This window comes from Cebus imitator, unplaced genomic scaffold (genome assembly GCF_001604975.1).
Source record: "Cebus imitator isolate Cc_AM_T3 unplaced genomic scaffold, Cebus_imitator-1.0 Scaffold103, whole genome shotgun sequence".
NCBI classification, from domain to species: Eukaryota; Metazoa; Chordata; class Mammalia; order Primates; family Cebidae; genus Cebus; species Cebus imitator.
This window is the reverse complement of record NW_016107418.1, coordinates 6,155,249-6,167,465: the sequence shown is the minus strand read 5'-3', so window position 1 is coordinate 6,167,465 and position 12,217 is coordinate 6,155,249. Positions and strand designations below refer to the sequence as shown.

General features: G+C 38.6%; 1 protein-coding gene across 4 annotated transcripts in view; it reads right to left on the bottom strand.

The window, feature by feature from the left end:
- Positions 1 to 12,217, bottom strand: part of CENPJ (centromere protein J) — a 42,986-nt gene that overhangs the window by 18,348 nt on the left and 12,421 nt on the right. For all 4 annotated transcript variants that reach the window (XM_017537550.2, XM_017537549.2, XM_017537552.2 and 1 more), the window contains exons 4-8: positions 8,685 to 8,981; positions 7,186 to 7,294; positions 6,257 to 6,359; positions 4,511 to 6,131; positions 3,003 to 3,135 (exon numbers count right to left, since the gene is read on the bottom strand). In XM_017537550.2, the coding sequence (XP_017393039.1) occupies positions 3,003 to 3,135; positions 4,511 to 6,131; positions 6,257 to 6,359; positions 7,186 to 7,294; positions 8,685 to 8,981 (2,263 nt within the window). The remainder of the gene's footprint in view (positions 1 to 3,002; positions 3,136 to 4,510; positions 6,132 to 6,256; positions 6,360 to 7,185; positions 7,295 to 8,684; positions 8,982 to 12,217) is intronic.

Sequence of the window (12,217 nt, the reverse complement as noted above, 5' to 3'; positions counted from 1 at the left end):
GAAATTTACAAAATAAACACAAATGACCACTAAATATAAAAACATGCTCAACTTTATCAATAATTAAAGAAATGCAAACTTTAGCAACTGAAAGGTGGCATAATAACCAGGTTGGCAAGATCTGAAAGACTGCTAACGCTCAACTCCAGTGATGGGGAAGGGGGTGAGAAGAAGCCTCAGATGCTGACTAGGGCAATGGAAATGCCTAAAATTAATCACAAGGAAGTAGATTTTTAAATTAAAAGTGCCTCACACATATGATGATATTCCCTGTAATTTATAATAGTGAAAAATTCTAAACAAGCTAAATTTCCATCAACAGATTGATTAGCCACAGTAGCATTCATATATTTATTTCAAGGATACAGAAGACTAGGGTGTGCTAACGGGGTAAGATGTCTATTATGTTATTAAAATAAAAAGCAGGCTGGACATGGTAGCTCATGCCTGTAATCCAGAACTTTGGGAGGCAAAGGTGGGGGGATCACTTGAGCCCAGGAGTTCAAGACCAGCCAAGGCAACATGACAAAACCCCGTATCTACAAAAAATACGAAAATTAGCTGGGCGTGGTGGCGCGTGCCTGTATAGTCCCAGCTACTCAGGAGGCTGAGGTGGTGGATGGTTTGAGCCCAGAAGGTGGAGGTTGCAGTGAGTCAAGACTGCACCACTGCACTCCTGTCTGGGTGACAAGGCCAGACTCTGCCTCAAAAATAAAATAAAATAAAATAAAATAAAAAGCAGAAGCCAGGTGCAGTGGCTCACGCCTAGAATCCCAGCACATTGGGAGGCCAAGGCAGGCGGATCATGAGGTCAGGAGTTTGAGACCAGCCTTGCCAACATGGTGAAACTTTGTCTCTACTAAAAGTATAAAAATTAGCTGGGTGTGGTGGTATGTGTCTATAATCCCAGCTACTGGGGAGGCTAAGGCAGGAGAATGGCTTGAACCCAGGAGGCGGAGGTTGCAGTGAGCCAAGATTGCACCACTTCACTCCACCCTGGGTGACAGAGCAAGACTCCATCAAAAATAAAATAAAAAGCAGATTAAAGACCCCATACAGTAGAGCCCAGGGTTGAGAACCACACGCCTAGGCTGGCACTGTGGCTGTGGCTCTCTGTCACTTACTAAGGGGTAAACAAAAAGCTTTCTTCTCAGTGCATCAGTTTCCTCATCTGTAAGGTGGGAAGGATAACACAAGGTCTAAATTTGAGGACTGAATTTTGCTTAGAACAAAGCAAAACTGATATAGGGAAAACGCTAAAAAAAAAAAAAAAAAAAAAAAATTAGCTGGGCATGATAGTGCACACCTGTAATCCCAGCTACTCAGGAAGTTGACACCCTTTAAAAGAAAGAAAAACAGCCATTATCTTATGATCTAAATGTTTCTTCAAAGAAAAAGATGTTCATTTTGAAATAATGATGTAGAGACATTTTAAAAGTCATCTTGGGTAGAGAAGGGATTGGAATAAGTTTCATGTTTTATCCATCACTACTATAATAGGCATGTATTTCTAGGAAATATCTTTTTCTGCTGATATATACATTTAAAAATATTCAGAATTTGATTTTTAAGCATAGCTCGAAATACAATGTAGTAACAGAATTTCCTTTTTAAGTGGATTAATAGCTGTCTATAAACCTTTATCTGGAATTTATGGGCCAGGTGTGCTTTAGAATTTGTATTTTTCAGGTTTTAGAAAAGAAATACAGAAGCAATGTCATGGAAGATGGTGGAGTAGGAAGCTCCAAGCATCAGTCCCTCCACCAAAGCAGCTATTGAACTAGCAGCACCTGTCAGAATCAACCATTTGGGAATTCTGGAGACTAATGAAAGACCTGCAGTGTCCTGCGGAGTCTAAAAGAAGAAGGAGGCTGGGAAATCTGGGAGAATTTCAGCATTTGCATAGCAGCCACCATCCCCTAGATCTAATCCCACAGCAGACAGCCATGGGAACTATAGTTGTATGAATTTCTCCTCAAGCATTAAAATAACAAATACCCAAAAACAAAGAAATACAGTGTGGGTACGATATATGATATCCCCAGCAAGACCCACGACAACACTTGGAATCAAAAGTATTAGTGTTTCTGCAACAGAACTTAGGACTATTCGCAAGTACAATTAAAAAACTATGTCTACATAAAACATATATATATATAAATAATAAATATAGTATATACAAATAGCCTCATGTACGTTCAGTTCAAGTTTTGCTAACCATAAAGTCAGATAAGATCATGACCTAGGGTAGGGAACAGTATGTCATACTGTCAACTGCTGTGGGTGGAGCTGTGTCCTCTAAAACAGTACATTGAAGTCCCAGTCCCTGTGAGTGTGACCTTATTGGAAATAGGGCCTTTGAAGATATAATTAAGATGCCAGTCAAGGGGAGGTTATAGAGGAGTAGGGTGGGCCCTTGATCCAATGTGACCCTATCCTTTAAAGAGGCACTGAGACACACACACGGAGGAGAATGCCATGTGAAGACACAGACAGAGGGAAGATGGCCGTGTGACCACAGAGGCAGAGACTGGAGTGATGTCGCTGTAATCCAAAAAATACCCAAGGAGTGCCTGAAACCACCAGAAGCTGGAGGAGCCAGCATGGCCCGTCTTGCTGATGCCTGGACTTTGGACTTACAGCCTAAGGAACCACAAGAAAAGAAATTGCTTGTTTTAAGCCACCTAGCTGGTGGTACTTTGTTACAGCATCCCAGAGAAGCCTATACACTAACTAATCAAAGTACTACTGAATCCATAGCTCAAACTTTTTTTTCAAATTTCAATTTATGATCTCTCTACTAAGAAAATTCCCCTTTTGACACATCATTGACTACATTGGGTCATTTTATTCAGTAAAAAAAATTTTACATGATACAGATTTCACCTCCTTTTCAGTTATATTTGTTGGATTGACTGAAAATGTTTCAGATTGCTTAGATGGTTTTAAAGATAAAACTGAATCACTGCATATTTTCTCCCAACTTACAGACCCAAACGTACCTGAGTTTTTCCAAGGCACTTTCTCGTTCAATGCGAAGTTTAGCTAAAGATGCGTTCTCAGCTTTAAACTTTTCTATTTCTGTCTCCAATTCAGTAATTTTGTCTCTCAAAACCTGGGATCGAGCATTGTCACCTATAAAATAGGCCATAAATACTGAACTTTGCAAAAGGGCTTACAGCAGCAAAAACACTAGCTAGCTAGTAACACTAAGAGCCAAGAATATGGCAAACGCCTGTGCCATTAAAATGCATTCGAAACAATGCTTCAAATATGAAAAGGAAAAAAAATTAAACCTAACTTTCCTGAGGAAACCAGTGCAAATTTATGAAAGAATTAATCAACCTCCAAAGAGTATCAACCTGACAAGGAATCAACATGATACATAAAAAGAAATCATTCAAAACCATTTTTTAAAAGCCAATACATATAAATAGCTTAAGAACATAAGTAAGTAATCTACAAGAGATCTAACGGGCTAATCAACGCCAAAATCAAAGTTTATCCCCTACTACTAATCAAATAAATGCAAATTAAGATTTTTTCTCTTTATCAAATTTGCTATTTAAAATGTAAAATAGCCAGTGCTTCTATCCTGCAATTCAAACAAGCATTTTATCCATTAGTACTTTTTTTTTTACAAAATAAATGTGATCCACAAGGCTAAAGGAATGAGGCAAGTTATACTTCTCTGTCATATTAAAAATACATAAGAAAAATGATGGGAAGGAAATATCCCAAAATGGCATAGCCATTACTTTTGGGTAGCTAAGTTGTAAATATTTTTACTTCTATACTTTTTAAGCTTCCAAACTTTCTACAAAAAAAATTTTACTTTTAAAATCAGAATTTTAAAAAAATGTTATAATTTATATTTCAAAGCGCCTATGCTATGCTAGTCAATTGGAGTTTATAATATAATATAATGGAAAGGAATCTTTCAGTGTGAGTTTAAAAAGTCCATTACATCAACTGAAATACTAAACATCCATTAAATGGAATGAGGTAGATGTGTTAGAACAATCTTCAAAATTTATCATAAGCAAGGTGCAAGACAGTATCCAAAAAGCATATTTTCATTTGTTTAGAAAAGTAATTATATACAAACTCACACATATGCTTTTATATGCACGGCCTCTTTAGAATACACAAATGAAATGGTAATGCTGGTACTTCTAGGAAGGGGGACTTGGACCAGGTTTGGGGAAGAAAGGAAACTTAGGAGCTTTGATGTTATCTCGCTTTATTAAAAAGTAATTGATTTTGAAGTCTTCAGAAAGTCAAAACGAAGTTTAAGTTTGGAAAAGCTGAAAGGATAATTCAACTGAATCTCTTAATACTAGCGACTGTTACATTTTATAGACACACAAAATAAATCAGATTTTTTTCAAATCACCCATTAATTTGACTTCTATTGAGCAGTTAAGTTAGGATTTTAAGCATTCTGACAGCATTGATAAATGTTAAATTTCTCACATTCAGATACATATTTTATAATGCTCTGACTCACCAGGTGGTTTGTCTTGACTTATGTTTAACTTGGGTTCACTTTCCAAGTGTGAATCTGACTTTGGTTTTGGTTTCAAGGAAGGAAAGAATTTCATCATCAGCTCCGATGTAGGAGGAGGACTTCTGTTCCTCCTAGATTTGCTCAAGTCTTCTCCCTTCATGACTGGTGCAATCTTCCTTCTTACTGTTTTGTCCAGGATGCCTACTTCGTTCTTAGGGTAGCACGTCTGCGGAGTCCCGTAACTAGATTCACTCCCAAGAAAAACGTCATGATTACACAAATCCTCCTCAAGGTCAGTCCAAGTTCTTTCATCATCAAAGTCCATTTTAGTCATACTTAGGGATGAGGATCTTGAGGGCTCAGACACTTGATGTTTTATGCTTTCTGTGATAGACTCATCGCTACTGTAATCTTTATCAGACAAATCCAGATCAACATCTCTCCTTTTATCTTCTTGAGTCCTGGTGTCCCTAAAAGGCCCCTTACCGTCACAGACTTGTGGGCTATCCTCTCTGCTGCTGAAGTCCCTTTCTCTATCCTCACTCGATGGTTTTATGGTAACATCAAGCTGTTCCTCAGAGTCAGTGCAACTGTCACTGCTCATAACACCTTCACCATCACCTGCAATCCATTCAGTCTGATTTTCAGAAGTGCTCTTTTGGAAGGCTTTCCTACTGATTTTACAAGGCTGTTCCCTCGATTCATCAGCCGAGGACAATGAACGGTTTTGTTTGGGTGTGACCTCACACTCACTCTCCTTCTCACGTGCAGCGTGGTCCAAATCCTCACTGCGGTTACACTGACCAACGGGACCTGCTGCATTTGTCTTCTGCGGAACAGCTTTGACAGGGGTGGAAGACATCTGGTGACCTTTGCGGATCTGTTGATCCCTTTCTAAGATTTTCAGTACAAATGAGGAATTACTAGAAAATGATATTTCATCAGCAGCTTGTTCTAAAAATAAAAATTCATCTAATTCCAAATTTTCCTTTTCCTTTTCTCGTTCCCAAGTCTCTAACGTTTTCTGAAGAGAAACATCAAGAGAAGATTCTGAGTCTTTCACCGTCTCCCTGACACAGCTCTTAGAAGCCAGGAGGCTGGCTGGCCCTGTTGAAAGAGGACGTCTGTCTTTATCTGGTGTCTTATTCCACCCTGTACAGCCAGTATCGCAAGGTTTTGGACACTCAGGTACATTTTCTTTATTATTAGATGTAACTTTTTTTTCAAATTTGATCTGGTCTTTAAATTGCCCATCATATTTCTTCCCTGTCTGTATTTTCAACCCTGATGGAGACAGACTTTTCCTGTTATTACACCTCAGCATTTTTGGCTTCTGACTAATGGTGACAGAACCCTTCCTGGTTCTAGCTTTGTTGTCCTTTTTAAGGGTAGGGTTCTCTGCATACGGTTCTTTATTTATGAGAGCGGTTTTCCGCTGGAGTTGCTGTCTATCCATTTTAAATAGAGGCTGGTCCTCAGAAGGGCTCTGGTCAGTCACTAGTTTACTTTCTTTCCCTTTCTGAAACTTAGATTTAGCATTAATAAATCTGGCTAAACCTTCTCCTCGTTTTAAAAATGGTTGTTTTGGTTTTGCTTTGATTGGCAATGGTCCTTCTGCTTCCTAAAATAAAAGAATATTTGAATTAATTTTGGTATGTCCAAGTCATCTGAAAGTTATTTTTAAAACAAATTAGATAAATCTCTAAAGCCTCAGAATGATTTAATCAAAAGAGCACAATTGCTAACCCTCAGCTGTTTTTGCTTCAGTTCTTGCTCTTCCAACCGAATTTGTTCTTCTAAGTAGTCTTCAAAGGTCTGTTTCCTTTCTCTAATAGCAGCTTTAATGGGCCTAATTAGAAACACAAAGTTATTTAACATGCAAATCATGATGTGTGAACATTTGACACTTAGTGTGCCTGGTATAGAAACCCTAGACTACAGGGAGAACTAACCTTTCCCAAAATCAGTGCTTCCCTTTGAGAATCTAACGAAAGCCACAATCCTTCTCCAACCCTTAAATATAAGAATATACAACACTCTTCACGTGACTTGGGAGCCCTAAGAACGCTTCTGAAGTCCACCTATCCATTACAGATTAATATGTGGAATAACATATTCATCAAATAACTTTAAAAGGTATTTGAAAAATAGATTACTAACTATGCATTTTTTTAAACTATGAAAGGCCCTTAATGTGAGTAGAGCAATAATCAGAAAAGTCATTTTGTCCATATCATATTGAAAATTTTGAAATATATTTTTAAAATAATCAACCTAATATTTAAAAGATAAAATACTTTAAATTTGCCATATTTTAAAATTCTATCACTGATTATGCAATTATAAATAAGTAACACCAAATGGGAGATGCCAATATTTAATTTTTCCCTTTTCCAAAAATAGGATTTAACTATTTGAGAGAAGATTGATTTTATTGAGATGTTTCTCTTAAGTGAAAAAGCTTTGACAATACAATGTCAAAGAAGTTTAACTGACATATCTCCCCAACCTCCTTTGTTGTTTACGGTATATAATAGGTTGTATCTTTAACCTTAAAAGTATAGTCAAACAAAAACAAGAAAAGTATATATCTTTCAAACACGGAAAGTGTTCCGTAACAAAGGCCAGCTACTGTACTAAATAGTCACATTTGCCACTTTCAACATGAACAATACCTTTCTTCAACATTAGCCACTTCTGAGGAATTGTCACGTTTTTTAAAGTTCTTATTCGCTTCCTGAATCTGTTCCGTCATTTTCTCCCAACATGATAAAATACTTTCTCCTAAGATAAAAATTAGTAACAATTTAGCTCAAGAAAAGCATATTAATGTCTTAAAACATAAGAATTTTAAAGTTACTATGCTAAGATATTTGTTATTAAAAGTAATGTACATCAAAGATTTTACAACACTCAAGGAATTAATATAATTAAATAATTTGAGACCAGCCTGGCCAACATGGCAAAACCCCGTCTCTAGAAAAAAGATACAAAAATTAGCCAGGTGTGGTGGCACACACCTGTAATTGCAGCTATTTGGGAGGCTGAGAGTGAGCAGAGGTTGCAGTAAGCTGAGATGGTACACTGCACTCCAGCCTAGGTGACAGAGCGAGACCCTGTCTCAAAAATAAAAATAAAATAAAATAAAGGCACTAAACATTCTTCAAAAGGTTAATGTCATGAGAAAAAGAAGTGTGGGCTTTTCTAGTGATAAAAAGACTAAAGAGTAATAAGAATCAAACATAATATGTGAACTTGACTGGATATGCATAAATTTGATTGGTTCCTTTTGAGAAAAAGCACCTTTAAAAGACATTTTGGGATAATTGGGAGAATTCCAAAATGAACTTGAATATTAAGGAATTATAATTAATTTCCTTAGATATAATAATAGCAGTGTGGTTATACTTGATGCATACTGAAATATTTGGAATGAAGTACCACACACTGGTAAGTATATCAGTAATCAATGCAGTGGTCTTTCAACTTTTCTAGATGTTTGAAATTTTCCAAAAGGCTAGGGAAGCATATTGTATAAAAAGGAAGAAAAATACATTTGAGCTTTCCATACCAAGGAATTAATTCTAAATTAGGAACAAGGCATTAGGGCTGGGTGCAGTGACTCAGATCTGTAATCCCAGCACTTTGGGAGGCCAAGGCAGGCAGATCACTTGAGGCCAGGAGTTTGAGATGAGCCTGGGGAACCTGGTGAAACCCCATCTCTACTAAAAATACACAGAATTATCTGGGCATGGTGGTGCATGCCTGTAATCCCAACTACTTGGATGGCTGAGACATGAGAATCACTTGAACCCTAGAGGCAGAAGTTGCAGTGAGCTGACATCATGCCACTGCACTCCAGCCTGGGCGACAGAGCAATACTCTGTCTCCAAAGAAAGGCCACAGGGGACAAAAAAAAAAAAAAAAAAAAAAAAAAACAAAAAAACACAAAAAGACCTGGCAGGGCAGCATGGACCTATAGTCCCAGCTACTTGGGAGACTGAGGGGGCACAGATTGCTTGTGCCCAGGAGTTTGAGTCCAGCCTGAGCAGCACAGCAAGACTCCATCTCTGAAAAAATAATTTTTAAAGAAAAAACACAGAAAAGCCTTATCTTAGGACAACTTAGTAACACTATGAGTGAAGTAGAGAAGAGAGAAACATAAGTAGCTCACCTGTAGGATGGTTGTTGTTTTCTTCTTTTAAATTGTTTTTTTCCACAGGTGCTTCTTGATGCTGTGCCTCAGAAAATAAATTAGGAGAAGCACTTTTTGAAGTTAAAACAAAATCTTCATGAGCTGTTCTACAGAAGTTGCCTTGCTCATGGGATAAAATGTTGGAGGTGTATGTTTCTTCCTGGGCTGGGTCCGGGTAGATGTATGATGAGAAGCAGTGTGTGGTTCTCTCTCCGGTGGTGGCATTTCCTGGATATCTGTGCTTCTGGCTCTGATCATCAGGCAGTAAACTCAAACCTAAAATTAAGAAAGCAAAGCTGATGACTTCCTTCAACATTTTGTCTTTTCTCCCCAGGAGTGATCCCACCCCACAAAGGTTTCTCCACAGTGACAAAAGTATTTTTTCCCTTTATTAGGATGTGGTATTTAACAAAACCATGAAACTTGATTGATTGATTGACTGATTGTTTGAGACAGTTTCACTCTGTTGCCCAGGCCGAAGTGCAGTGGTGTAATCTTGGCTCACTGCAACCTCCACCTCTTGGGCTTGAGTGATTCTCATGCTTCAGCCTCCTGAGTAGCAGGGATTACAGGCGCTCACTACCATGCCGGGGTAATTTTTTGTATTTTTAGTAGAAATGGGTTTCGCTGTGTTGCCCAGGCTGGTCTCAAACTCCTGAGCTCTGGCAATCTGCCCACTTCGGCTTCTCTAAATGCTAGAATTACAGGTGTGAGCCACCACGCCTGGTCAAAATCATGAAACTTTTAAATTCCAAAGTGACTTTCATATAGTTTTAAATGTGAGTATATTTAGACACTGCTTCCGTGCAGATGGCACAGGCATGGCAGAGCTGCAGCTGCCTAACTCCTGTTCCACGTGTGAGAACATGCAGGTGTCAACTCTGCAGCCCTGCAATCAGCATATCAGACCCGGAGCACCCACGGAGACAGTGATGTGAGTGACCTGAGCTGTTCCCTAGTTACCAAAAGCTGCCCTTTAGAATTTTGGTATCACTGGGTGATGGAAGCTGAATTTTCCTTTTTGTACTTTTCTCTAGTTTTTCTTTTCTTTTTTTGATACGAAGTCTCACTCACTCTGTTGCCCAGGCTGGAGTGCAGTGGCAAAATCTCAGCTCACTGCAACCACTACCTCCCGGGTTCAAGCTATTCTCCTGCCTCAGCCACCTGAGTACTTGGGACGATAGGCATATGCTACCACGCCCAGCTAATTTTTCTATTTTTAGTAGAGACGAGGTTTCACCATGTTGGCCAGGCTGGTATTGAACTCCTGTCCTGAAGTGATCCACCCACCTCGGCCTCCCAAAGTGCTGGGATTACAGGCGTGAACCACCGTGCCTGGCCCTTTTCTCTAGTTTCTAAATTTCCTGTTATTTTTTTTGTCTGTTCTGCTTAAGTCTCTGCTTTGGAATTAACCCAGTAAACACAGAGGAGGTTCTTCTCTCTATCTCTAAGCCAACTTCTGAAAGGGTACTGGCATGCTAGCCAGCCTGCAGCTGTGCCAGCAGGAATCCTCCTGGATTGTCTCACCTAAATATGAAGATACATGAGAAGTGCTTTAGGTAACAGCCACTGCCACCTATCACTTATTACCGCATCCTAGCCCAACAAAAAAAAAAAAAAAGAAAAAGAAAAAAGTTGGGCAGGGCCTCACTGAACATCCGCTTCAACCTTCCTTCCTTCCTAGCAACCCCTCCCCCAATCTAAACATTTCTGACCGACAGTCAGCCCACTTCAGCCTGAAGTGGTCTTTGATGAAAGTAATACTGTATCCTAAAGCACTGTTCTCAGTCTTGGGCATCTACTAGGTCAAAATTACTTTCACAAAATATGCACTGATGGTGCAAATGCAAATAAAAAAATTCTGGTGACTTCTTCAAAGCAGGACAGCAGTACCCAGAGTCCCAATAGCTGTTGTTTGTCAGCACCATGTACTCATAGTTTAAAAAAAATTTTGGCTGGGTGCAGTGGCTCACATCTGTAATCCCAGCACTTTGGGAGGTGGAGGCGGGTGGATCACAAGGTCAACAGATCAAGCCCATCCTGGTCAACATGGTGAAACTCCATCTCTACTAAAAATACAAAAATTAGCTGGGCATGTTGGCATGTGCCTGTACTCCCAGCTACTTGGGAGGCTAGGGCAGGAGAATTGCTTGAACCCAGGAGGCAGAGGTTGCAGTGAGCGAAGATTGCGCCACTGCATTCCAGCTGGGGTGATAGAGACTCCGTCTAAAAAAAAAAAAAGTTTTACCTAAGAATGTCCTGGCCGGACATGGTGACATGCCTATAATCCCAGCACTTTGGGAGGCCAAAGTAGGAGGATCACCTGAGGCCAGGAGTTCAAGACCACCATGAGTAACATGGCAAAACCCTGTCTCTATTAAAAATACAAAAAATTAGCCAAGTATGGTGGTGCACGCCTGTAGTCTTAGCTACTCAGGAGGCTGAGGCAGGATAATTGCTTGAACCCAGGGGGCGGAGGTTGTAGTGAGTTGAGATTGCACCATTGCACTCCAGCCTGGGCAACAGAGTGACACTCTGTCTTAAAAAATAGTCCTCATAAAGTAGCAACAACTATTAATTTCATTAAATCTCGACTCTTAAGTACGTGTCTTTTGAACATTCTGCGGGACAAAAGGGGAAGTATGCACAAATTGCCTCTGCTCCAAAATGGCGTTCAGGAAACCGTTCAGGGAACACCATTTTTATTTGAAAGAATGAATGACAGACAAACTATGATTATTTAAATCTGGGTATCTGGCAGGCATTTTCTCAAAAAAGAAACAAGTAAGCCAGTCACTTCAAAGAAAATGACAAGTTATCTGTTGCCAATGATAAAATTTGACCTTTCAAATAAAAATCAGAATTTTGCAAAGCATGTCCACCACCATAAGCTTGAAAGCTGTATTAGCAATACTTCAAGACCGTTTAGATGTGATTGGTGGTGATATTAATGAATGCCATTTTTGATAGTTTGTATAATGAAATATGTCAACATTTTGAAGACCTACATAATTCAGTGAACCACTATTTTCCAAATGACCAATGCACCAAAAACAAGCACCATAAAAAATTCATTCAAAATGTCAAGATATTCAATATATTTGTATATTTTAATGTAAGAGTATAAAAAGTTCATTAAGACGGTTTTAGATTCCATACAGCAAATAACTGCTATAAAATGACTACTTGTTAAGGTGCAATACCAATGAGTAACCACAATTATCTGAAAAAGCTATTAAAATACTCCTCTTTTCCAATTATATATCCATGTGAAGCCGAAATTTTTCACATAACATAAAGAGGCAGAATGCAAAAGCAGTTATGAAAACCAGCTGAGTTCTTTCAAGCCCAAATTTAAATAGAGTTTCAAAAATAAAAACACCATTGTTCTTTTATGTTTTAGAAAAGAAACATTCATTTCAAAATGTTATAACATGTAATTTGTTTATCATTTTAAGCAAATTAATTTTTAAATGTATCAGTTTTAATTTCTTTTTTTTTTTTTTTTTTTT